Source organism: Populus nigra, chromosome 1 (assembly GCF_951802175.1).
Source record: "Populus nigra chromosome 1, ddPopNigr1.1, whole genome shotgun sequence".
Lineage (NCBI taxonomy): Eukaryota > Viridiplantae > Streptophyta > Magnoliopsida > Malpighiales > Salicaceae > Populus > Populus nigra.
In genome coordinates this window covers 938,009-964,764 of record NC_084852.1, presented here as the reverse complement: position 1 = coordinate 964,764, position 26,756 = coordinate 938,009, and the positions used below count along the sequence as shown (strand labels likewise).

General features: G+C 33.3%; 5 protein-coding genes across 5 annotated transcripts; 4 read left to right on the top strand and 1 right to left on the bottom strand.

The window, feature by feature from the left end:
* Positions 1 to 11,864: 11,864 nt before the first annotated feature.
* Positions 11,865 to 13,483, top strand: LOC133670481 (acetylajmalan esterase-like). Its single transcript, XM_062090986.1, has 5 exons — positions 11,865 to 12,120; positions 12,229 to 12,447; positions 12,569 to 12,726; positions 12,853 to 13,123; positions 13,202 to 13,483. Exons 1-5 carry the CDS (start codon positions 11,865 to 11,867, stop codon positions 13,405 to 13,407), a joined length of 1,110 nt encoding a protein of 369 aa, XP_061946970.1. The 3' UTR covers positions 13,408 to 13,483.
* A 986-nt stretch (positions 13,484 to 14,469) lies between these two features.
* LOC133668651 (putative germin-like protein 2-3) lies at positions 14,470 to 15,379 on the top strand. The gene is made up of 2 exons (XM_062088604.1): positions 14,470 to 14,610; positions 14,753 to 15,379. Exons 1-2 carry the CDS (start codon positions 14,496 to 14,498, stop codon positions 15,286 to 15,288), a joined length of 651 nt encoding a protein of 216 aa, XP_061944588.1. The 5' UTR covers positions 14,470 to 14,495; the 3' UTR covers positions 15,289 to 15,379.
* A 2,966-nt stretch (positions 15,380 to 18,345) lies between these two features.
* LOC133668642 (putative germin-like protein 2-1) lies at positions 18,346 to 19,516 on the top strand. The gene is made up of 2 exons (XM_062088595.1): positions 18,346 to 18,678; positions 18,825 to 19,516. Exons 1-2 carry the CDS (start codon positions 18,564 to 18,566, stop codon positions 19,358 to 19,360), a joined length of 651 nt encoding a protein of 216 aa, XP_061944579.1. The 5' UTR covers positions 18,346 to 18,563; the 3' UTR covers positions 19,361 to 19,516.
* A 1,803-nt stretch (positions 19,517 to 21,319) lies between these two features.
* Positions 21,320 to 23,369, top strand: LOC133668616 (putative pentatricopeptide repeat-containing protein At3g15930). Its single transcript, XM_062088576.1, has one exon. It carries the CDS (start codon positions 21,495 to 21,497, stop codon positions 23,175 to 23,177), a length of 1,683 nt encoding a protein of 560 aa, XP_061944560.1. The 5' UTR covers positions 21,320 to 21,494; the 3' UTR covers positions 23,178 to 23,369.
* An 88-nt stretch (positions 23,370 to 23,457) lies between these two features.
* On the bottom strand, positions 23,458 to 25,292 carry LOC133670417 (uncharacterized). The gene is made up of 2 exons (XM_062090908.1): positions 24,199 to 25,292; positions 23,458 to 23,584 (listed from the first exon to the last, which is right to left on the bottom strand). The coding sequence occupies exons 1-2, from the start codon at positions 25,290 to 25,292 to the stop codon at positions 23,458 to 23,460; spliced, it is 1,221 nt and encodes a 406-aa protein (XP_061946892.1).
* Positions 25,293 to 26,756: the final 1,464 nt, after the last annotated feature.

The following is a 26,756-nucleotide window of genomic DNA, read 5'->3' as shown; positions in this document are numbered from 1 at the left end:
TTGATTCTAGTTATTTTTTAAAGTATTTTTTATTTGAAAATGTATTAAAATAATATTTTTTTTATTTTTAAAAAATTATTTTTAATATTAACATATCAAAATTATCTAAAAATACAAAAAAAATATTAATTTGAAACAAAAAAATAAAAAAAAATTAATTTTTTTTTAAAAAACTTTTAAAATATAAAAACAAATATGATCTAAGAAAATAAAATAAAATAAAATCTCTTTAATAATCAAACAAATTACTTAATATTATTGTCAACAAAGGTATTTGCATTTTGTTGATGACAATCATACCATGTATTGACTGCCAGTCAGAGCCCATAGCAATCAGATGATGCTGAAGAACTTTTTATTGTAAGATCTGTTTGGCAATAAAATAAGCAATCTCACATGGAAAGACAGGGGGTTAGCATGTATACTTACATTTTAAAATTAGATTATTTTTTTATCATATAGTCCATGAAAAGAATGATTTGTTTATGGTGGCACATCAACAATTAGAATCACCTAAGAATAATGTTCTTGCTAGGACTTTATGTTGATTTCATGTTGAATTTAATATTTTCTCACTTTAAAGATATCTTCTTTTTGTTTAAAAAATCCAAATCCAAGATTTGTCTTTTTTTTTTATATAGAAATAGGTTGTTAAACTCTATAAATAAGAGTTTTATTCGTTTTCAGTTAGTGATTGTATTAGAAGAAACATAAATATAAAAAAATAAATATATTTTTAAAGCAGTTTTAGAATGAATTTATATACATGAAAATATCTTTTTTATTTTCGTGTGCCCGTATATTCTATATGTAGACAATAATACAGCGTTACCAAAGAAATTATTCATAAACTTCTTATTTTTCATATCTTAAAAAACAACATACATCATTGAGAGTCCCATGGTAGAAAAAGTTTTTTTTTCATGAAGCTTTATTTTCTTTCTTACTAATGCTAAACTTTATTTTTAGGAAACTTACACCCCAAAAAAACCCATTAATTGATGAGCACTCCATGCATGGAATAAATTAATCTTGTAAATTCAATCTTAATAATTTTCTTTAATAATATTGTCTAGGAGTATTATTATTGTTATTATTAGGTGAATAAAAAGCATAGAAACATAAGAGGCAATCAATGACAAGGGAGCAAGAAGTTGACAACTTGGGCATCGTTTGGTGACTTGATTTTCAATTTTCCAGGCGCGCCCGCCCATGTTCTCAAAGGGGCCCTTGGAATTTGCACCATCCAATTCCTCTCCTCCACAAGATTTTGCTCTTTGATTTTTCAATTTTTTTTTATTTAGACTTTTTTTTTTCTCACCATTGTCCGATCTTTAATGCTCGTTTGAGAACGTGGATTGCATCACGTATGGGCTCGAGTCTTGGACATGGTTCAATTCCCATCCATAAAATTATGCCCAAACCCTCAATTATGATATCTTTCTTGATAATATTTCATTTTCAGCTTTTATTATTTTGATTTTTGATTTTTTTTCTTTATAAAAAAATTTATTTATTTTTAATTTTATCCATAAATTATAATTTGACATGTATTATAAATTTATGCTGTATTATTTTTCTCAATTTGATCTTAATTCTTTTGATTTTTTTCTTTTTATTAAAGTTATTTTTCTTTTCTAAATTTATAGTTGCCCTCTAATTTATTTTTTATTTTAATTTTCACCATTATTATTTTAATTTCTATATATTTTTTTAATTTTAGACTCTTTTATGTAATTGATTTTTTTTTTAATTTTACTGTTTGATTTGTTGGAGATTGAGTTTCACGGTTTTTTCATATATAGTACCTCTGGTCTAATGACTCAGGTCATGAGTTTAAAAATTCACGCGGGTTAACATTGATTTTTTTATGGGTTTTACAGCTGTTTTTATTTTTTTTCCTATCGGATTATCCTGATTTCATGACCTAAGTTTCAGGTTTAACAACTTAACCTGAGCTATTTTTTTTTAATTACTGAAATTACAAGTTTCTCATTCTATCTTGTGTTGACCAATATATATATATATTCTCTTATCCCTTGAAAATTATAGGTTGACCATGTTTATAGTTGATATTTTAACTCTAATTTTTATTTTTTTATTCCTGATTTTTTTTTCTTGGTCCTTTTATAAAAATTTTATTTGTTTTCATTTTCATCTATCAATTTTAATTTGACATATATATATATATATATATATATATTATTTTGTCCTATTCTTTAGATTTCTGATTTTTTTCTTGGTTTTTTTGTAAATATTTCATTGGTTTTCAATTTCATTCTTCAATCTAAATTTTTGGTGTATTATTTTTCTCAATTTGGTGCTAATTCTTTTTCTTTTTTTCTTTTTATTTAAATTATTTTTCTTTTCAATTTAACCCTCCAATAAAAAAATTGTAGTTGCTCTCTAATTTATTTTTTATTTTAATTTTCACCATTATTATTTTAATTGCTATTTTTTTATTTAGACCATTTTGTGTAATTGATTTTTTTTCTGATTTCGTCATTCAATGTTTGATTTGTTGGGAATTGAGCTTTACATTTTTTTTTCATACATAATGCTTCTAGTCTAATGACCTAAGTCACAGGTTTTAAAAATTAATGCGGGTTGACATTGATTTTTTTTAATAGGCTTCGTGATTGTTTTTATTTTTTTTCCTGTCGAGTTATCATAATCTCATGACTTAGGCCTCAGTTTTGATGGCTTAACTCGAGTTGTCTCGGCCCTACTTATTGGGGTTATAAGTTTGTCATTCTAACTCCCATTGACCAGGTCAAGCTTCTTTAGATTTTTTTTTCTATTTTATTCTTTCATTTTTAATAGTTTGAGAATTGAGCTAATCGTTTATCCTCTTTTAAGAAATTAATTTTTTTAAAATTATCATGATCATTTAAAAAAAAACATTTGGTCAATCTGTTTTCTGTCTATTTTTATAATCTCTTAATTAAAATAAAACAAATGTATTTATCTTTGACTCGTGAATTTTTAGTATTTTTAAAATGCGTTTGCGAGACTTTGAACATTATTTTCCAAAATCCTTTTTGTAATATATATATATATATATATATATATATATATATATATATATATATATATATATATATATATATATATATATATAAAGTTCAAGTTTGGAGTGCTCTGCTCAAGGTTCTCAAATCCAGGGTGTTAGGCCTCCATGCTTGGAATAATCTTCATATTTATACAACCAACCTTGATCTCTTTTATTCTTTTATTCTTTTTTTCATCTTGGACCTAAGACTATTTCATGTATGGGCCCAACCGATCTAACCTATCAAGGGATGAGCAGACTACTTGGTGGCCCTTTCGAAATACTCTCACGTTCCAGTTGCTAATAAATATTTCTAATTTCTAATTAGAGATGAATAAAAAAATAAAAATAAAACCGAGAAAACTAAATTTTTTTAAAAAAAAATAATTAAAAAAATAAAATAGTAAAAAAAAACCAATTAATTTTTTTTAAAATTTTTTTAGTTTAATTATTTTTGTTTTTGATAAAAACCAAACCGAACCGAAAATGTTGATTCTATGTATAATGCCGCCGGTGGGTGATTCATGTTGGGAATTCGACCGGTGATGTTCTGATATTTGCTCATCGGAGGCTTAAGCACACTGACACAATATTTTACGTGGTTTGGCAAAACCGCCTACATCCACGGGAGAGGTTCATTTTATTAGAGATAGAGAAAGGATACAATAAATACATGTAGAGGAAGAGGATTACATCCACTCTACTCAACTCATCAACTCTCTTGCTGCATTTGCAGCTGCTGCAATGGCAGCAAGGTTGCTGCCATTGCAGCCCCTCACTTTCTCTCTTCTTCTCTACATTTCTTACAACTCTCACTCTCTCATTTTGCTCTCTAATGTATGCCTCTATTTATAGGCATCTATGGCAGCTCATCTTGCTCTTTTGTCATCAATGGTGGCTGCCAAACTTACCAAACTTTGACATTAGCCATTGGTTGTTGGCTGCCACCAACAACCCACCATTGCAGCCATCTTCTTTGACAATGGTGGCTGCTGCAATTGTCAATGGTTGTTGCACATTAATGGCAACCAACCTAACAATCACCCCCTTTGCCATTCATGTGGGGCAACTGTCTTCTTGCTTCTTCAGCACAGGCTTGCATCTTGCAGCTCTTCCAAGCTTACCATTCTGAGAGCGTCTGTGGCCGAGTTTACAGGTACTCGCCAAACCTTTCAATCATCAGAGTTACCAAAGCACACCTTTTCTCACACAAAAGGATCACTACAACCAGATGGTCTGCCACTTCACATCTGAAGAGTGTTAACGCTTGTCTCTGGAACACAACATTCCCCTTCGAGCGTATCAACCATGCTCGGTCCGGAATGATTCATCAAGCCTTACATCAAGGCTTACAACACCCCCTCAAACGGAAATTTCTTTTTCCAAGTGCGACAGTCATTATCTGAGTATCTCAATATGATCACGAGCTCACCACTCTTCCAAGAGTCTACTCATCCAGGAGTTGCGCCTGCCCTCTGTTCCACCCTAGGAACCACGCCTTACTTCTCCGTGAGTCTCTCGCTCTTAGTCGTAAGAGTCCAGGTAGCTCTCCACCTTTACCTATGGGGGCAGCCCATTAAAGGTTGATCCATATATGTCTTCATACTCTGAGTATTACAATGCCATTACCGAGCTCACCACCTTGACAAGAGTCAACTCGTGCTCGGAACCTGCGCATGCCCTTCTGCTTCTTCATAGCAGCCGCGTCTTAATGCTCCACAAGTCACACACTTATTATCCAAGGCAAATGTCTTCTAGCTCATTGATCTTTAGCATGGGGGCAATATCCATGAAAGTCAATCCTGCATTTGTCTCCATACTCATCATAGCCACTTCATTGGCTATAAACCTGTCCACTCATATCTAGCCATCACATTGGCTCTGGGGTTGTTCTGAACTGGGCCTACATCGTGGCCCACACACCTTCTCCTTAGGTGTCTCCGCTCGTCGTCATGCGGCGGTCTAAACTGGGGCTTCTATCACGGCCCTCACACACCTTCCATCTAAGGTGTCTTCACCTTTCATAGGTGGTCGCATCCTCCTTCAGCTGAGATGCTTCAAAGTGGCTCCAGAATTCTCTACCACCATGTGCACTATGGGAGAGATAGCTGCCACTAATCACATAGAAAGAGAAACTTGCGGTATACTCCTCGCAATCCTCTACCTCGATTTCTATGTTTGGAGCTTCTATGCCTTTCTGCTTGACAGCTCCACCTACACCAACTCTCTTTGGTGTCTTCGCCTTTCGTCATAGGCGGTCGCCTTTTATCACAGGCGTTTGCACCCCCTCAATTAGGTGCCTCTGCAACAACTCTCTTTCCATCCTTGCATGCATTGGAAAGGTCTTCGCCTGTTGTCTTCATCAAGAGCATAAGAGACTTCCTGTTGTACAAACTTTAACAGTCTTTGCTCTGAGCTTCATCTGGGAACACTTCTTCTCCTTGCACCTGTTGTCTCAAAAATAGTACCTCGTTGGATCCTACGGGTACTCGTGCACAATCTCTGCGTGCCCTCGTGCAATTTATGTTCTCCAGATTTCTCCCTATTCCTTGCTTATGTTTGACAGCAGCTCATCCTATCACAACACCTGTCCAAGTCAAAATAGGGTGCCAATCTTTATCCCCTTTCTATTTCTCTTCCATTATCAGGGTCTTCATCAATTCTCCTCTCGAGAAATCACAGTCACCGAATCTAACTTCTTTGGAGAAATCACCACTTCATCAGATCCTTGAACCTTCGGAACCCAACTGATCTCTTGTGCCGTTATCTTGCTAGTCTTCAACCGTTTCATTACAAACTGCTATATATACGAAAATAGTACCGTATGGATAATCCTTCCACTAAGCAAGTTCCCAGGAAAGATTGGAGGGGTCACACTGGTCCCGCTTAAAACCCAATCTCCTAGACAGAACTTCTCAGGCCATATCTATCCATCGTACTGTCTTTCCGTATATACAACCATTTGCTAGCTTTGTTGCGGCTTTCCTTTACAAGTGATCTGGAATATACTGGTTTAATACATGATTTCTCAACATCTGGCGAGACTACCAGTTCTTAGATTCGTCAAGATTGGTCTTAGTCAATTTCCACTCTTCACCTCAAATTATCCACATGATCAGGTGTCTAGAGTGTCCCAATTTTGCCTTCCCTCAAGGCAATTAAAATTCTCCCCACTTAGCAGTTTTAGCACATGTAATTGGGTAAACATGTGCACCTTCTTCTTCTTCTCTTCAACGACCACCATGATGACCTTCAGATGCCTCCTGATCGGGCAATCTCTCTTTAATAATTCACCACCACCACTTTCGGTCTCAAATCTCAATGATCGGACCGTACCATTGCATCCGGAACGATCAAATTAGCTGGAAACAAGTCTGAAATCGTCCAAATCGCACTTCAGACGGCTAAGATTTGATCAAAAACAATTCTGGACTGATCAACGGCTCAGATTCAATCTCAGATCCGGTTGCACATAGGATCAGCTACACTGAATCCTGTCCCTCGGCTCGCGGCTCGGCTCGGCTCCAATTCGGCTCGGCTCGCGACTGATGATGTGGCGGGTGGGTCCCACTTTGCTGACGTGTCTGCTGACTGGTCGATGATGTGCCTGTTGACCGTCGCTGAAGTGTCTGCTGACTTTCGCTGACGTGTCTGTTGACTGGCGCTGACGTGTCTGTTGACTGGCGCTGACGTGGCACGCTGACTGGGCAGTCTCTTTGCCGCCCCGTGCGGCCGTTTTCCGACGTCCGATTTTGATGCCGTTTTCACCAGTGGCTTCGTCTCGGCCTCCTCTACACAGTGGTATGGTCAAAATACAATTTTGACAACTTTCATTTTTGAGCAAAAATCAAACACCACTTTAAACCATGTGCTCTGATACCAATTGTTGGGAATTCGACCGGTGATGTTCTGATATTTGCTCATCGGAGGCTTAAGCACACTGACACAATATTTTACGTGGTTTGGCAAAACCGCCTACATCCACGGGAGAGGTTCATTTTATTAGAGATAGAGAAAGGATACAATAAATACATGTAGAGGAAGAGGATTACATCCACTCTACTCAACTCATCAACTCTCTTGCTGCATTTGCAGCTGCTGCAATGGCAGCAAGGTTGCTGCCATTGCAGCCCCTCACTTTCTCTCTTCTTCTCTACATTTCTTACAACTCTCACTCTCTCATTTTGCTCTCTAATGTATGCCTCTATTTATAGGCATCTATGGCAGCTCATCTTGCTCTTTTGTCATCAATGGTGGCTGCCAAACTTACCAAACTTTGACATTAGCCATTGGTTGTTGGCTGCCACCAACAACCCACCATTGCAGCCATCTTCTTTGACAATGGTGGCTGCTGCAATTGTCAATGGTTGTTGCACATTAATGGCAACCAACCTAACAATTCCAAAAATCCCCCATGACACTTTCCAATATTTTTCTCCAGCTTCTTCGCCATTCCCCATGATGAATTTGCTAGCCTCCAAAGCTTGCACGGCATCGTGCTGTGGCTCGATTTGCAGGGGAATTGAATGATACCTTCCACTTATGATCATCCCTTCAACGACAATTTATTTTTATCGACTTTCAATCACAGTTACAATAGCAGAAAGCCGCCATGGAAAGAAACGAAAGGAAACTGAACAGCTTCATTCCAGCAATCTTTACCTTGAATCAGCAGGGACAGGATGGATTTTTATGGCTTTAATTAGTCAATTAGGGGAGGAAAATTTTGCAGCTAGTAGAACATAAAGTTTTTTTATGAAGTTTTGTAACTTCATGCAATTAAAGGGAAACTAAAAGGGCATATAAAGTTTTGAAATAACATGCAATTAAAGGGCAATTAAAACGAATTCTCTTATAATCAACTGTTGCTTAATAAATTTTGATTTTTTATAAAATTATTCTAACAGTAATATTAAAGTCTTAGGATTTTCACTTTTTTTTTTTTTACCATGGTTCTTCGCATAATCCTGAATTTTTATAAAACGAGTTCCCTTGTCTCCGTATATTCTATATATAAACAATAATACAGTGTTAAAAAATTCAGGATAATTTCTGTAGTAACACTGTATTATTGTCTATATATAGAATATACAGAGACAAGGGAACTCGTTTTATAAAAATTCAGGATTATGCGAGTTCCGTTGTCTCCATATATTCTATATATAGACAATAATACAGTGTTACTACAGAAATTATCGTAAACTTCCTCATTATTATTTCATGAAAAATAACATGCATCGTTTTGAGAGTCACATGGTAGATGATGAGCATTTATTTTTAGGAAACTTACACCCCAAAAAAACTCATTAATTGATGAGCATTTCATGCATGGAATAAATTCAATCTTATAAATTTTCTTAAAAAATATTGTCTAGGAGTGCTATAATTATTATGGGAAAACAAGAGGGTGGATGAGGCATGAGGGATAGGGTTATGGCAAATTTTGGACCTAGACATGAATAAAAAGCATAGAAACATAAGAGGCAATCAATGGCAACGGAGCAAGAAGTTGACAAATTTGTGAAGGGCCGTTTTAAGAACTTGAGTGCATGCGTGATCTAATCCACGTTCTCAAACGAGCATTGAGAGCCTGTTTGGCTACACGATTATAATTGTATTTTAATTAAAATATAATTTGTAGTTGTTTGATAAAAAAAATACACAATTTACTGTATATGAAATTTATATATTTTTGCGTTTGATATGTAGAAAAAGAAAAAGGAGTAAAATGCTGCTTCATGCTTACTGTGCATGCACTATTCACCGAACAGTGCAATTAACATGAATAATGTATATTGATCACTGTTAACGTGAACAGTGCAAGAGAATTGCACTGTTCACTTAAAAAATAATACTTTTTTTTAGTGTGTTAAATTTTTTAACTGATTTTTTTAAAAAAATTAGTTTAGAGTGAATTAAATTCACTCGTACTGTGATGTGAATAATATTTTTTTCCTCAAAAAATTAGTATAGAGTGAATTGAATTCACTTGCACTGTAATATCAATTTTATACCTGATAATATTTTATCTATGCTCAAAAAATTATGAAAACTGTAGTTCTTATCGGATGAATTTTGTACGTAATGAAATTATAAATAGTTTAATGGAATAATTAAAAAATATTTTATATAAACCATTTTTTATTTCATGATGTAATAGGAGTAATTAATTCTACAATATTTAAATTTAAAAATATCAATATTAATATATATATTTCTTTTTAAATTATTTTATAACCTCAATTTCAAAGTATTCTTAACTAAACACATTAAACTACTTTTTTTTCAACCTCAATTTCAACCACAGTTTTAACCAAACACCTATTTTTTCAAACTAATCTCAACTAAAAGTACTTTTTATAAAAATAATTTTTTTTAAAATTACAACTATAATAACTACCATAATACCAAATACACTCTAAAGATCGGACAACGGCAGAAAAAAACACAAGTCTAAATAAAAAATAATTGAAAATCAAAGGGCAAAATCTTGTGGAGGATCAGAGGAATTGGATGGTGCAAAATCCAAGGGGCCCCTTTGAGAACATGGGTGCAGCTGGAAAATTGAAAATCAAGTCACCAAACGATCAGGTCCATCCCCTTCCAATTATGAGGTTGAATTTCCATCCCCTTTTCCTGTAGAACATATACCCCGTGTTATTAACAAAAGCTAATTGTTCTTTAAAAAACAAACAATGTAGATATACAGATCCATTCGCACTGTTCATTAGGACAATGAAATGAAGTTTTTACCGGTATTTCAAAAAAAAAAAAATACTTCTTTTATTGTATGCTATCACTGCATTCCTTTTCTTTTATACAATATATATGGTTGAAGACGGTGGATTTTTTTTTTATCCAGTAAAAATTTTAATTTAATTATTTTTATTGTTAATATTTCAACTTTATTCATCAATTTTAATTTGACATATATTATTTTTTTCTGATTTGATTCTTAATTTTTTAATTTTTAATTTTTTTCTTTGCTTTTTTATAAATATTTTATTGGTTTTCAATCCCATTCTTCAATCTAAATTTATGGTGTATTATTTTTCTCAATTTGATCCTAATTCTTTTGATTTTTTTTTGTTAAAGTTATTTTTCTTTTCAATTTAACCCTCCAATAAAAAATTTGTAGTTGCCCTTTAATTTATTTTTTATTTAGATTTTCACCATTATTATTTTAATTGTTGCTTTTTTTTATTAGACCCTTTTGTGTAATTTTTTTTGACATTTAATATTTGATTTGTTGAGGATTGGGCTTCACGATTTTTTCATGGATGATACTTCTGGTCTAATAACTTAGGTCACGGGTTTTAAAAGTTAACATGGATTGACATTGACTGTTTTTATAGGCTTTGTGATTGTTTTCATTTTTTCTCTTATTGAGTTATTCTTATCTCATGACTCAGGTCTTAGGTTTGACATCTTAACTTAAGTTGGCTCGGCTCTAATTACCAGGGTTATAGGTTTGTGATTCTAACTCGTGTTAACAATGACAATTTTTTTAGGTTTTCTTTTTATTCTTTTGTTTTTAATTATCTGATAATTGAGTTATATTATTTATTTTTTTTTGAAAAAATATATTTTTTTAAACTATCGTTGTCACTTAAAAAAGAAAAACATTCGGTCAATCTGTTGTATTTGTCTACTTTTATAATCTCTTAATTAAAATAAAACCAGTGTATTTATGGATGACCCGTGGATTTTTATTATTTTTTAAAATGTGTGTTGTGACACTTGAATATTATTTTTATGTAAAAAAATAAAATTATTTGGCAATTATAACGAATATAATTTGGAAAGGTTTATATATATATATATAGTTTTGTAACTGTATGTAATTGAAAGGTTATATGAAGTTTCGTAACTTCATGCAATTAAAGGGAAAATTAAAAGTGCACATAAAGTTTTGTGACTTCATGCAATTAAGGGGCAATCATAACGAATTTTCTTATAACAGTTGCTTAATAAATTTTGATTTTTTATAAAAACATTTCTATAAAATGAGAGCTCTCATTGAATTAAAGTTTAGATGAAAGTGTGATAAATATTATGTTTTAAAATATTTTTTTATGTAGAAATATTTTAAAATAATAATTTTTTATTTTTTATAATTTAATTTTGACATCAACAAATCAAAATAACTTAAAAATATTAAAAAAATAATTTTAAATAAAAAATTAAATTTTATATAAACAGTGTTTTGACCGTACTCCTTCATTAATGAAGTTGGACCTCTATATTAGCAAAATAATTTATTGGAACAGTTATTTTATAGATAGCTAATTACACTTAATAAATACCACAGAATATGGTTTCAAATGAAATGCCAACTGTGGCTGACATCTATCAAACACGACCAAGAACAAGGTTTAGATAACCATAAAAAGATTAAAATATATTGTTTTGATAATTTTTTTTAAGGAAATTTGTTAAGAGTTGGGTTTTAACTCATCAATCCGAGTTTTTTACTGGGTGAATTGATTTTCTTTCTTTTTTTTTTTAATTTTTTTCAATTTAGATTGATCTAAATTTCAAATTAGTTCTAGATTTTACATCTGCTTGTAAGACTGTATCTATCATTAATAGCATCTGAATTTTTGTAGAGTACTAGAAAATTATTGCTACAAGAAAAGATGAAAAGTAAATTATTAACAAAATTTTAATGTTTTGCTTGATTACTTCATTATACAGTTGTACCTGAACAGCTTGAAATCCTGCCTATATATATATATATATATATATATTCTGATAAAACCAAAAATCCCATTTAGTTCATTCAAGCCAAGCCATTATGGGTACCGCTACAATGGTTTTCTCCCGTGTTCTTATAGTGACATGCTCTCTCTTGGTTCTTGTTTTATCCCATTCGAGCTCCTGTGATGCAACAAAGCATAAGAATTGTGGGTTTGATGCGATATACAATTTTGGAACTTCAATGTCAGACACGGGAAACGCCATGCATCTAACTCCTAATGCATCAGAATTCAATGCTCCTTATGGAAGAAGCATTAAGGATGCTAAGGGTAGATACTCTGATGGATTCCTTGTAATTGACTACTTTGGTAAGGAATTAAAATCACCCGTCCATGTCCTTTTTTTTTCTTTATAGCAAGGAGAACTAGAGGAGTGTTTGTCTCTAAGCTGGTTGTTCTTTGAACTTTAATTTGCAGCAAAAGCAGCTTGTCTTCCCCTTCTTAATCCTTACTTAAACAAGGATGTAAAGGACACACATGGACATGGTGGGGTGAATTTTGCAGTTGCTGGTGCTACTGCCCTACCACGTGAAGATTTGAAGAAATTCAATCTCCAGCCATTTATGAACATTTCTCTAGATATCCAACTTCAATGGTGGGGCAATTATGCAAAATCATTGTGTAACAACAGTAAAGGTAATTATTCACATAGCCTTTTCTTCTCTTTACTTATATTTTTCTAAAGTGCTTTTCACTTCGTTTTTCGATGAGTGATAAACTGAAAAGATTAGTCCATATGATTTTTTTTCATATCCAGTAGATTGCAAAGAGAAACTCAAATCATCTCTATTCAGTATTGAAGCAATGGGAGCTAATGACTATCTCATTGCGATGCTTAGAGGCAAAACTATTGAGGAGCTAAAGAAGATGGATCTTGTGTCTCAAGTTATAAAAGCTAATGAAGAAGGTGTAAGAGTAAGTTAATTAACCTGCTGCATCATCATGGTAGAATAAGTCTGTTTAATCATATTTATTCTCTTCTGATCATACTTTTGATTCTTGTATTGATCTTTTTTACTACATTGTTGATATACTATACAGAAAATCATCGGTTATGGGGCGACTCAAGTGCTTGTCACTGGATACTTGCACGTAGGTTGCGCACCGAGTTTGCTTGCAATGCGCTCGAATTCTTCCGATGCTCGCGATCAATTCGGTTGTCTGAAAGATTACAACGACTTCATTAAGAATCACAATGATCTTCTCCGAGAAGCCATTTCAAGACTGAGAAAGGAACACCCTGATGTTCACATATTGATTGGTGATTATTATACTGCCATGCAATCAGTTTTGGATAATCACCAGAAACTTGGTAAGTATACAAAGACATCTATCCTCATTGAGAAATAAATGTAATAATGAAATATTTACTCGAATTTTCATTACGTAGGGTTCGAATCTGTGCTGGTGGCTTGTTGCGGCACCGGAGGTAAATATAATTTTGATCACAGAAAGAAGTGTGGAACTCAGGGTGTTCAGTCATGTTCAGATCCTCAAAAGTATATCTCTTGGGATGGACTCCATATGACCCAGGAATCTCATAAGTACATTGCAAAGTGGTATATTCAAGACATCTTCTCAAAGTTTCAATCCTAAAGTTTTAGCTCTACTGAAAATTGTCTAGAATTATCACATTTGTGTTATGAAGAATAACATCTATTCGCAAGCGGAAGTATGAAGTTGATTACACATACCTTTCAATCTCCTATAAATCTTGCTGTGATTAAAACTAAACTGTTTTACATGTAAAAAAAAAAAAAACCAACAATTTGTTTTGACTACATGCAATTTGGGTAAAGGCCTTTAATTTTATGTAAAGGTGAATCTCTTCTTTTCCATGCAATTTGGGTTATTCCCGATCATGAGCGGCCAAATATAGTTCCAAAAAGTCTAACATGCTCAGGAGACTCAAGCCCTTTCCCTGCTTCCTTGGATGAAGACTTGGCTTTGACAGTTCCATAACATTTTTTTTCCACACTATTGAATTACTCTTCCGTAGTTAGTGAGGCTGCTTGGGGGCATACCTCAAGTGAAGTCTGTTAAAGGGGCATGCCTCATGTAAAGTCAGTTGAATAATCTGCCAAATTCTCTCTCCATTTTTGCACAGTTATATTTGCAGATTACCAGGTCAAAGATATTGTGTATTTAAGCATAAATATTTGCTTTGCTGATATTTTCCTACCAAGCTAGAAGAGGAAGCAAAAGCTGGCTGCCAATCCAACAGAGAAAACTATGACAAGATTTGTCAAACCAATATCAGATTCTCTCTCAGACAACAGCTCATGTCCAAAATAGGGATACAAAACCATTAATCCATCATTAATTTTCATATTTGTTTTTATAAAAGCATGGATATACTGAAGTGTTAAGCCAACTTAGTAGATTGATCAAGTCAAAAAATTAAATTAGTAATAATACCCAAAAGTCACATAATATATGAGGCTATTAGGAGTACTCCGACAACAGCCTCAGGACATGAAAGAGTCTCGCGGTATTGGCTTGAACTGAAGATGACAGATTCTTTCAACATTTATAGACTCTGGACGGCAGCTAATTCCTTGGAAGACTGATTCTTATACATAATTCTACGTTCACTATATATAAGGGTTCTTGTAACAATTAAGTTTCCATCACCACGTTGATAGTTTATCAGTTTCTTGCTGGTAATAACACAGAGGATCAAAATGGCTAGCCACAATTTGGTTATTGTGAGTTTTTTAGCCATTGCTTGTGCCGTGGTCACTTCCTTTGAGCCTAGTCCATTGCAAGATTTCTGCGTTGCCGATCCTACTAGCTCAGGTCAGGATTGTACCGATATACACAGGATCATACTGCAGTAACTTTAATTGCATAAAATTTGGTTACAGTATGTTTCTGCCTCTGCTATTCCAAAAACATCAAAATGCTATGCAATGTCTCTTACGTTTTTCTTGGTATGCAGCAAGAGTTAATGGCCTAGCTTGCTTGGACTCAAAGATGGTGCAAGCCAACCACTTCTCCTTCAGCGGCCTCCATATTCCAGGAAACACATCAAATGCCCTTGGCTCAGCAGTCACACCGGTCTTCTTAGGACAAATACCTGGACTCAACACCCTTGGGATCTCGATGGCCCGCATTGACTATGCACCATGGGGCCTGATCCCTCCTCACTCACACCCTCGTGCTACTGAGATTCTCACCGTCTTAGAAGGCAGACTCCTTGTTGGCTTCGTGACTTCTAACCCTGATAACAGGCTCGTCACGAAGGTCCTGGAAAAGGGTGATGTGTTTGTGTTTCCAATTGGACTTGTTCACTTCCAGAGAAATGTTGGCCTCGGAAGTGCTTTCTCGATCTCTTCCTTGAGCAGCCAAAACCCCGGTGTTCTTCTCGTTGCAAATACCCTATTTGGATCTACTCCAAGCATTCCAAATGATATTCTAGCCAAGGCTTTCCAGGTGGACAAGTCCGTAGTTGAGAAACTTCAAGCTCAATTCTAGGCGGTCAAGGATGCTGAATTGAAGAGGATTTTCTCCTTTCTTACCATATGTTTGTCTAGTCTTCTTTTGTTTTCGTATTCAACGATTTGTATCATTTACTTGCAACATGCTTGTACTATCATGCATTTCCATAAGTTTTTCAACAGTTAAAATTTGATCAGATACTGATGTTTGGTCACTGTAACCACACAAATACTGCTTCGTCATTGATAGAATTTTTAAAATGCCAAGCGTGTAAGAGAGGCAAGACTTGACTCGTTGTCGTAACACCTCAGACCACTAGATTCCCTCAAACTGTTAACCGTAGAACAAGAAGAATTCCCAGCAGAAAACATTATAACCTGACGGATTAATTAATCTTCTCTTCAGAATTAGCCAAACCATCAGGTTCAACCATAGTGTGTTCATAGATGATCTTAAACTATGTATCCTCTCACTCACGGAAACGCATTAAAGCCCGAATTCAACTTGAAAAGCTTTCCAGGTGGATGTGTCCGTAGTTGAGAAGCTTCAAGCTCAATTCTAGAAGACTAAGGTGTTAGTTTAACATGCTACAATCGGTTGGTTTCACCTAATATTATTATATTTATATTTTGAAGAACATCTCATTAGACTTAGATTGACTGGCAAAAATCCATTAATTAAGTCAATTTGTTTAAGAGAAGAAAACATGAAATAAATTTGTTTCTGTATTGTTTTGAATTAAATTTCTGTTCTTTCAAGATAAAAAAATAAAAAAGATATATTATTTTTATATTCACTATTTTCATTATTTTTATTTCAAAACAGTAACCAAATACTGTAAGCTTACTTTGGTAGATGTTTTATTTTATCCTACGGTAGGTCATGGATGGTAGAAGGCATTGGCACGGGTCTATATTTTCTTTTTATAAAAAACAATGCTTAGATGATGTAAATGTGTTTAAAAAAATAAGAGAAATTAATAATTTGAGTTATAACATCGTCTGAGATTAATAATTTGGTTTTATTTTAAATGGAAGGTAAAATAAAAACAATGATATTAATCAAATTTTTTTTATAAAAAATATCACGATACCTTGAGAAAAAACAAGGAGAGCTTGAAATTTGATAAAAAGAAATTGGATTGGATGAACAAACACAGAAACATAACTGGAAAAAAAATTAACTACATAAAAAGATTTAAAATAAAAAAAATAGTAATTAAAAGAATAAGATTATAAAAATAAAATAGAAAGCAATTTAATTTTGGATTGGAGGGTATAATTGAAAAAAAAAATAACTCAAAAAAAAAATGAGAAAGAAATTGAAAATAATAACACAGTTTAAAATTGGATTAAAGGGTTAGATTAAAAATTAATAAAACTTTTATAAAAGGGTTTAGGGGAAAAATAAGAAATCTAAAGAATAAGGACCAAATAAAAAAATAAAATACATGAAAAATTGAAATTGAAGGACTAAATCAAAAGGGAATTATACTTATTCAAAAGGACAAAGTACAAAAAAAAATATAAGAAAAAATGACAAAAAGTTTTATTGGGAGGGTTAAATTGAAAAGAAAAATAACTGCAACAAAAAAAAATTAAGGACTAAATTAAAAATAATAGCATAAAATAAACTTAGATTGAAGAGTGAAATTGTAAAAATCAACTTCTATAAAAAAGTCAAGTAAAAAAAATCAAAAATTAAAAGAATATAAACCAAATTAAAAAAATATATCAGAAATTGCAATAAAAAAGACTAGATTGAAAGGAAATAAAACTCTCATTAAAGAGTCAAGGTCCTCAAGGACAAAAATAAAAAAATAAAAAAAAAGATCAAAACATAAATATCAAAAATAAAGAAGATCAATATGTAATTTTTATGGAAGAAAAAAAAAATAAAGAGCTTACCAACAATAAACCACTCAACCATTGAAGTCGCGCACCACATTGGATAAAAAATGACGCGGTAATGCATCTAACTACACAGCGGTTAAGTAACTTAAACCACCAAAAGATGATGTACACGCCATCTAAAATATATGGATGCCTCTTATGCACAACATGTGTAAATCATGCACCACCAACTTTTTAAAATGAATTATTATTTTATTATAGTTAAATACAACAATGCCCCTGGTAAGAGAGGGAAAAAAACCAACTTGAAAATACATTAACAACCCTTACCAAAATCTTTGGTATTATGATTTAAAGGGCATTTTAGTAATTCACCTGTCACTAAAGTTGAAAAAACCAACAACACCCTTGGACCAAAGACTTATAATCTTTTGATTCCAAGGTTATTTTAGTATTTTGATTGTTCATAAAAAAAAAAGACCCTAATACTTATCTAAATAAGTCAATATTTGATTAGACTAAGTGGAGTGGAAAAACAGATGTTATATTTTGTTATAGTTATGGCCATCTTGGACCCAACATCACCTTTTTTTCGCCGGAACTGAGATTCCGAAGTGAATTATTGAAAGAGCAGTGACTTTGAAAAACAAGACACCTCCACTAAGTATGCTGATCCACTAAATTATCCCTTTCTGCTGTCATAATCCTATCCCAACAACAGCAAAATTCAATCACAATATCCTGATGCGCAACAATCACTTGCAAAAAGTTCTTTTGTCCATGGCAGTTCCTTTCCCTGATTCATCGAGCAAGACTTGCCTGTGAAAAATCCATACCAGAACGTAGCAGCATAACTGAAGTTTTGCTTGACACACACCAATACCTTCCATGCACGTGTTAAAACTTTGTGCTGATTTGGGGTAAACCTGAAGCCTGTCGAATCGTTTTTAGCACTGTTTGACAATATCAAACCATGCTTAGATTCACAGAACAAGGACTCCATGGCAGCACTCCAGCTTATTATTTTCCATTTTCCACACAAGCATGGATTCACAAAAGTACAAAACTTAGCATTCGTGGCTATATAGACGGCGAGGCATCAGAATTTGGACTCACATGTGTAACACATACTATAATAGTCTTTTGAAGAGTCCCATATTATATTGAGCATCCTGACAGAAAACAAGACATCTGGATGAAAATCGTTTACTTCTAGTTAAAATATTCACATTGAATTGAAGATAGCAGACTCTTTCAACACATGAAGAAATCGCATAGTAGCTAGTATCTTCAAAGACTAATTCATGAATTCTGGATCCATACTTTAATTCTCATGCCTATCTGCAACTCTACAATCACTATAAATAAGAGTTCCTGTAACCATAACTTCCCATCAAAAACTTACTTCATCAGTACTAGTTTATCAGTTTCTCCCAAACAATACTCCGAAGAATCAAAATGGCTAATCGCATTTTGGTTATTTCAACTTTCATAGCCATTTCCTTTTCCGTGGTCGCTTCCTTTGAGCCTAGTCCATTGCAAGATTTCTGCGTTGCCGATCCTACTAGCTCAGGTCAGGATTGTACTGATATACACAGGATCATACTACAGTAACTTAATTTAATTGCATAAAATTTAGTTACAGGATGTTTTTGCTTCTGCCATTCCAAAAACATCAAAATGTTATGCAATGTCTCTTACGTTTTTCTTGGTATGCAGCAAGAGTTAATGGCCTAGCTTGCTTGGACTCAAAGATGGTGCAAGCCAACCACTTCTCCTTCAGCGGCCTCCATATTCCAGGAAACACATCAAATGCCCTTGGCTCAGCAGTCACACCGGTCTTCTTAGGACAAATACCTGGACTCAACACCCTTGGGATCTCGATGGCCCGCATTGACTATGCACCATGGGGCCTGATCCCTCCTCACTCACACCCTCGTGCTACTGAGATTCTCACCGTCTTAGAAGGCAGACTCCTTGTTGGCTTCGTGACTTCTAACCCTGATAACAGGCTCATCACGAAGGTCCTGGAAAAGGGTGATGTGTTTGTGTTTCCAATTGGACTTGTTCACTTCCAGAGAAATGTTGGCCTCGGAAGTGCTTTCTCGATCTCTTCCTTGAGCAGCCAAAACCCTGGTGTTCTTCTCGTTGCTAATACCCTATTTGGATCCACTCCAAGCATTCCAAATGATATTCTAGCCAAGGCTTTCCAGGTGGACAAGTCTGTAGTTGAGAAACTTCAAGCTCAATTCTAGACTGTCATGGATCCTGAACTGAAGAAGATTTCCTCCTTTCTTACAATTATGTTCGTCTAGCCCTCATTTATTCTAATTTTTATTATTTATACAATTTATTTACAAAATGTTTGCAAGATTTCCACAAAGTTCGCCAGAATTTATAGTTTGCTTATATACTTCTGCCTTCTGACTTTGATTGCCAAAATGGAAGTCTGCAAGAATTTCTTCCAGTCATATACTAAGTTTGCCGTAATATAAATGAGAAAACAAGAGACCAATCAGCCATTCCTGATTGAAAGGCAACTTCATTCCTCAAGGTCCAATTAGTCCAACTGTTCAAATGGCCATGAACAGTAGAAAGAATAAACCTTACCAATTGGCAGACACGTTTGATTACTGTCACGGAGAAGAAGATAGAGCTAGCTAGGACAAATTTTCACCCTAAAATCATTTCATATACATATTTATCCTTTTGTTTTCGTCTCCATCTCGCAGCTAAATATTTAGATGGTAATTGATTATTATTTCAAGATAAAAGATATAAATACAATAAATTATTTTATTTTGATTACAAACCTGGACCCACCACCATCTTTTTTTTTTCTTTTTCTTTTTTTGCTAGAAATGAGAATCCGAAGTGAATTATTGAAATGGCGATGATTTTAGAATACACTATTAAATTTGCTCGTTATACACTGCGAGTTCAGATTATTTTTAATTTTTTTAAAAAAATATAAAATATAATTTTTTTTTAGTATAGTATCACAATCCGTTTAATCTTAAAACTTATAAATTCTAACTTCTTAACTAGCTTAAATTTTAAATTAAATCATATAAAAATTAATCCAAAATCAATTATTTAATTTAATGAGTTCAAAAATAATTTGAATAACAGGATATGACATGACTTTTAAAAAAACTTTAAACTTGATGCCAGATTGGATCAACATCAACCTTGATCATCCTGTGACATGAGTCGTGAACTTCAATAGGTAATAGCTTTATTATTTTTGTAAATTATTTTTATTTAATTTTATAATAACATTAAATGCTTTTAAAATCCAACATCAATCTTAAAAAAAGATATTTATTTAAAATCACGGTAACCATGAATTTTATTTCTCAACCAATTCAATATTAAATAAGAGTGAAATAAAAAAAACAATTAAAAAAATTAAATGACCAAAAACTAAAAAAAAAACATATCAAGTTTGATGGGTAAACCTACTAAACCTGTGAATTAGGTAACTCGACTCAACACATCAAACCCACAAACCAGATAATGGATTCTATTGGGATTATAACTTGTTTTTTTTCTAAACCATTATTTATTTAACTATATGATAACAAAAATAAATGATCACAAAATCAAGCGTCAAACCAATACTAAGACTCTTTGTAAGATTATAATAACTTCATAGAAAACAAAACGAAACAAATTATGAAATTCAATTTTCAATCAGTCTAATATCAAATGATGAAATTAAAAAAAATAAATTTATATATATATAAAATAGTTAAACTTGCCATACATGTCAACGAGCCCATGAATTTTCTAAAATTTAATAACATGTTTTTTTTTAAACTATCTTTGTAACTATATAATAAAAAAATATAGATGATCACATAATCAAGTTTAATTAGAAAAAAAAAAATACCCGGCTAAACCCGCAAACAGGGGCAACCGAGGTTATTTCATCAAACTCACAAATCGAATTATTGACTTTACAAAGTTTAATAACCTAGTTTTTTTAAAAATTATTTTATATTTAACTAAAATTTAAAAAAAATAAATCATACCGCGATGCTGAGATATTTTTTAAGACTATAATAACTATATAAAGACAAACTAAAATAAATTATCTACTCTAAATTTTTATAAACATATGATATAAACACTAAATTTAAAAAACAAATCAATAATCAAAGAAAAAAGAAGTTAAAATGCTAAAAAAAAAAAACAAACACTTATGCGGATTACTATTGAAAATTTGAAATTCATATTGCCATTGCCAATGGGTGTGGGAAAGTTTTAGCTTTACTTATAACAAGACACCTCCACTAAGTATGCTGATCCACTAAATTATTTGGCAAACCTTTCTACTGTCATAATCCTATCCCAACAACAGCAAAAACCAATCACAATATCCTAATGTGCTACAATCACTTGCAAAAAATTCTCTTGTCCCTCAAAACAAAAGCCCTTAACATCAAATTTCTTGATCAAATCCTCACCCAAACCATCACAACTGGCTTCACTTATTCCACCCCAACATGGAACTGCCTTATTAGAGCCTATTCTAGAAGCCCCACCACACCCATCAAAGCCATTCTTGTCTACAACTTCTTCATTAAAACATGCTCAACCAGACCTGATAACTACACCTACCCGTGTCTACTCAAGGCCTGTTCACGTTTGTTTACTGATTCTAATGGCAAACAAGTGCATACCCATGTGATAAAAACTGGCCTAGATTCTGACGTTTATGTCCAAAATGCTCTTGTCAATTTTTATGGCTCTGTCGGCAACTCAACTGATGCTTGCTTTCTGTTTGATAGAATGCCTGACAGAGATGTTGCAAGCTGGAATTCTCTGATGGGCATTTATAATACCAATAATTCATTCACTGAAGTGATGGTTTTGTTCAAAAAGTTGATGTGTGGATGTGTTAAAGCTGATAAGATCAGTTTGGTGATTGTATTGTCAGCTTGTGCACAGGCACAAATGGAGGGTATAGAGTATGGAAGGTCAGTCCATGGCTATGTAATAAAAGTGGGGTTTGGATGTTTTTTGAATGTGGATAATGCGTTGTTGAATTTTTACATTAAGTGCAAAGAAATTGATGAAGCGTCGAAAATGTTTGATGAATTTGTTCATGAAGGAGATGTTGTCTCGTATACGATTTTGATCAATGCTTATGTTGAGATGGGGCTGATAGATTTGGCTCGCGATGTCTTTGATGAGATTGTTGATAAAGATCGTGTTTTGTGGAACTTGATGGTTCATGCGTATGTTAAGGCACAGTGTCCGAATGAGGCGTTGGACCTTTTCGAGAAAATGGATAGTGCGGGGGTGATACCAGATGAAAATACAATGGTTAGTGTTCTTTTAGCTTGTGCTAGCATATCGGACCTGCAGTGTGCTCGGCTTCTTCATCGGTTCATTAACCGGAATAGCAATGTAAGACAGGATGTTTTTCTGAAAACAGCTCTGATTACTATGTATTCGAAGTGTGGGAGCGTGGAGGAGGCCTTGGTTACCTTTTATAAGATGGAATACACAGATGTTTTTACTTGGACTGCAATGATTGAAGGGCTTGCAAACAATGGGTATGGGAATGAAGCTTTGAGTATGTTTAATCGGATGGAAAACCAAGGAATTAGGCCGAATGAAGCCACGCTTGTTTCAGTGTTAACAGCTTGCATCCATTCTGGGTTAGTTAAAGAAGGTTGCCAATTATTCAAAAGTATGGTCAGTGATTACAAAATGCAACTGAAGATGGAGCACTTTGGCTGTCTAATTGATCTGCTAAGTAGAGCGGGACTTTTGCATCAGGCAGAAGAGTTCATTCAGTTGCTGCTACCTGAGGAAAGGCTCATAGCTTATAAAACTTTGCTGAGTGCTTGCATGAAGTATTCAGAATTTGATTTCGGAAAGAAGGTTGCAAATGAAATGTCGAAGTTGAGTTCTAATAGCCATGAAACTGGTGTCCTGCTATCCAACTTCTATGCCCTGGCAGGTCAATGGACTCAGGTTGCAGAGACTAGAAAATTCATAAAAGAATTTGACACAAGAAAGGCGCCTGGCATGAGTTTTGTGGATGTAAAACCATGATGTGAAGTTGTGAATGTTACTTGCATTGAGTGGTTGATAGATGGAAGAACATAACTCCATTCTTTCCCTGTATTTAAGCAATAGATTTATGTTTTCATGTGGATACGGAGTGTAGAAGCAGGACATTTCGTTGAAGAAAAACTGATGTTTATAACTTCAAGTTCAGTCCTTACCTTTTACCAGATTGCAACACATTGTGAATCTACTAGAGCAACTAGTCATTCTAAAGCTCAAGACGACTAAATATGGCTGAAAGTGTTCACAGAAACGTTGAACCACCTCAACCACGTGCATTTGACAGTTCTTTTGCAGTATAGATAATGATTAATGCACCTGAGCTGAACATTTCTATTGGTCTACTAGCAGTTGACAGAGCTAAAATTACAGACCTGATAAAGCTTCTTAAACTGAAATAAAACCAAGATATGTAAGCAAAAAATTTCCAAAAATTAAGAATTGAAAGTATTTATGAATCTTGATTATGTGTCTGTAAATTTACAGTTCAGGATACAACACCTCAAGTTGGAATCCCAACAAGAAGGTTGTAATTGCTCACCAGACTGAGCATTTTTTTATACAGTTTTAACGCTTGAAGAACACTTTCCCCAGAAGCAAAAACTGCAAAAATAAATTGTAAAAAAACAAGAAAGACCCTTTTTGAACAAAAGATCACCAAAGATCCTAGCTTGAAATTGAATCAGGGGACCTATTCATAGGCTCATTTACACATCTATATCTTGCAATCAATTTTATCATCAAACAAGATGCAAGTGTAAGCACAAGGGATAGACTCCGACCTCCTACAAGTCCAGCAAGCGTAACAAAAAAGAGAATCAGGTAATCTGAACTGCCTTTTTTTTCGGTTTTCCCCTTTTCGACTACAACCACTTCCATTTTAGCCTGCCATCCAGTGCTAGAACTAGAAATTCCCTGATAGGGTTCTTTTCCTTTTCTCTCATTTATTCCCTCTTCTTCTTCTTCTTGCAACTCTGATAGCAAAGCTTTGCCTTCGTTTTCAAACCCTTGTTTACCACCATCTTCTGGCCCTTCAATTCTCCCCTCATCGTCTCCCCAACAACTAGATAATTCACTACCAAAATCTGGTTCCTTATCATTATTCTTCTTTGCCTTCTTTACAACGCGCAACTTCTTGGGCACTAATTTCTGTATAATCTTTCTTGTGATCTTAGAGTTTCGTCTCTTCTCTTTTTCACATACCAAAACTCCACTTCTATCTTCCTCTATCTCCACTATCCTCATCTTTTTCCCATCACAACTGAGTAAATCCATTCTTGATTCGGCTCCCCTATTTTCTTCGACTGGCACAATCATATCAAAATTAAATTCTTCAGCTTGAATTTCCTCAACAGAAGACTTCATCTCAAGAGTCTCAATCAAATCACATGAATCAACCCCACTAGCAGCTTCTTCTTGATCTATTTCTTGAATGATAAATCCTTTACTCGAATCTTCACATTTCCTTACCCCTTTCAACATAAAAAATGCTGAAGAAACCCTTTCGACAAAAGGTTCTAAGACTAGCTCTACACTCAAACATAGTTTCAAGAAACACAACACATGTTTTCCCACATATTCAAGAAAAATAAGCACAAAAGCAGACATTGTTATCCCAACAACAAGCCCTTTAGTACTTAAGCCCAAAACCAACACCAAAAACATCTTCAAAACCACAAATAACAAACGTTTCTCTTTCTCATCCCAACATTTCTTATCAGTAACCGTAACATTATCAACATCATCAACACCTTCAACAACAGGCAAAAACTGACTCACCAATTCACAAGCATCAAAACTTTCCACATTCTCCAAATTCTGAATAGGCTCTGGTACATCCAACAAGTCTCGAGAACTTGATAAAGGAATTGGATCAGAGATTACAAGTTCCTCCTCCACATCTTGCAACTGCTGTTGTCTCCTCTTTTTCTTCTTGGCAGTTGGTTTCTTTAACCTTTCACGGTTCTTGTGAAAGAGATCAATAAGAGAAGTAGGGAAACCAGTCTCAACAACAAGAGAATTCCCTCTTTTGGGTGACTGAAGATCTGCCACAAGACGTGAAAATCTTGAAACCCTGGTCTTTTTCCATGGCAAAGGCATGTTGGGGTTAGAAAAGATTGGATTTTGAAGGATGCCCGGATGGGGATTTTCACTAAAAGTGAAGAATTCGAAGAGAATAAGTGTGTTCTAGTTCTCTTACAAGCATCCTATGAAAGTCTTTATTTTTCTGAACAAGGGAAAAAAACCCAGGGGGATTATAAGCTATAACTACAAGAGAGACAAAAGCAAGAGAGAGAAAAGGATAGTGAGAGGAAACGCGGTGGAAAATGTTAAGAAATTACTGTGCTGGCGCGTGTGAACTGTTGGAGTTGTTGAACATCAAAGCTTTGTTGAACTTCAAAGATTTGTTTCTGTTTTCCTGTCTTTTGTGTTGTTCCATGAGCGGTGATTTTGGAGTTTCGGAGGGTTTGTACTTTGTATTTACGTGTAATAAGAGGCTGCTACAGGGGAGAATATAGCTTGACAAGCGGATTGGTTATAAATTTTTTATAGTGTTGGGTAATGTGCAGTAGGTTTTTTTAAAAATATTTTAAAAAAATAATAATTTTATTTTAAAATATATTAAAATATTTTTTTAATTTTTATTTTAATATATTAAAAAAAATTTAAAAATATATTAATTTAATATAATTTTTAATCAAGTTAATCAAACTTAATTTTCCATCTATTTAGATTTGGATTAATTGATAATTTTTAGATGTGATATCTAATTGAGGTCAATTTTGTTTTTGAATCACTCAAGGAGTTGACATTGTTAGATCTAAATGATTCAATCAATGATTTTTATTTAAATTTTTATTTAAAATAATATTATTTTGTTTTTTTAAATTATCTCAAAAAACATTATTTTGTTTTTTTTAAAATAAATATGGGTTAACTAACTCAATTAATGACTCAAAGTTGTGGTTATTTGCTAAATTTAGTTTATTTTTGTAATTCTATTTACAATTTTATTTTAATAAACTTGGATTAACTAGCTCAATTAATGATTCAAGCACCTTATAGGTGGTAGTTATTTGCTAAATTTAGTTAATTTTTGTAACTCTGCTTGAAATTCATTGATTGCCTATTTTATAACTTTTTAAGAAAAAAGTGCTTTGAACGGTTACCATTGATTGTTTAATTTTTTTAATAATTAATTTTGGTTGTTAAAAGTGTGTTTTGTATCATGATGCCTGATATTTTTACTTGAAAATATATTAAAATATTTTTTTATAATTATTTTTATTTTTAATATCAGCACATCAAAATCATTGAAAAATACTAAAAAAATATTAATTTAATATTTTTCAATACAAATACATTTTTAAAATACACGTATAACATCAAACATGGACATGTCCCAAAAAAAAAAAATCAAATTGAGACTTAAAATTCTATTAAAAAAGTTTAGAGGTTCAAATCTTAGAAATGATGGGTATAAAATTAGGAATTTGAAAAAGGAATAACTTCTGTCGTGATGGAAGGCAAGGCTTATTAGACTTTGTATATATGATAAAAAGA

Bases quoted from the DNA above. Each gene is read 5' to 3' on its own strand.
- LOC133670481 (XM_062090986.1), top strand. From the start codon at position 11,865: ATGGTTTTCTCCCGTGTTCTTATAGTGACATGCTCTCTCTTGGTTCTT. The intron at 12,121-12,228 runs GTAAGGAATTAA...TTTAATTTGCAG, and splicing joins CCTTGTAATTGACTACTTTG to CAAAAGCAGCTTGTCTTCCC. The intron at 13,124-13,201 runs GTAAGTATACAA...TTCATTACGTAG, and splicing joins GGATAATCACCAGAAACTTG to GGTTCGAATCTGTGCTGGTG.
- LOC133668651 (XM_062088604.1), top strand. From the start codon at position 14,496: ATGGCTAGCCACAATTTGGTTATTGTGAGTTTTTTAGCCATTGCTTGT. The intron at 14,611-14,752 runs GTCAGGATTGTA...CTTGGTATGCAG, and splicing joins TGCCGATCCTACTAGCTCAG to CAAGAGTTAATGGCCTAGCT.
- LOC133668642 (XM_062088595.1), top strand. From the start codon at position 18,564: ATGGCTAATCGCATTTTGGTTATTTCAACTTTCATAGCCATTTCCTTT. The intron at 18,679-18,824 runs GTCAGGATTGTA...CTTGGTATGCAG, and splicing joins TGCCGATCCTACTAGCTCAG to CAAGAGTTAATGGCCTAGCT.
- LOC133668616 (XM_062088576.1), top strand. From the start codon at position 21,495: ATGTGCTACAATCACTTGCAAAAAATTCTCTTGTCCCTCAAAACAAAA.
- LOC133670417 (XM_062090908.1), bottom strand. From the start codon at position 25,292: ATGCCTTTGCCATGGAAAAAGACCAGGGTTTCAAGATTTTCACGTCTT. The intron at 23,585-24,198 runs GTTTGAAAACGA...GTTTTATTTCAG, and splicing joins GAAGATGGTGGTAAACAAGG to TTTAAGAAGCTTTATCAGGT.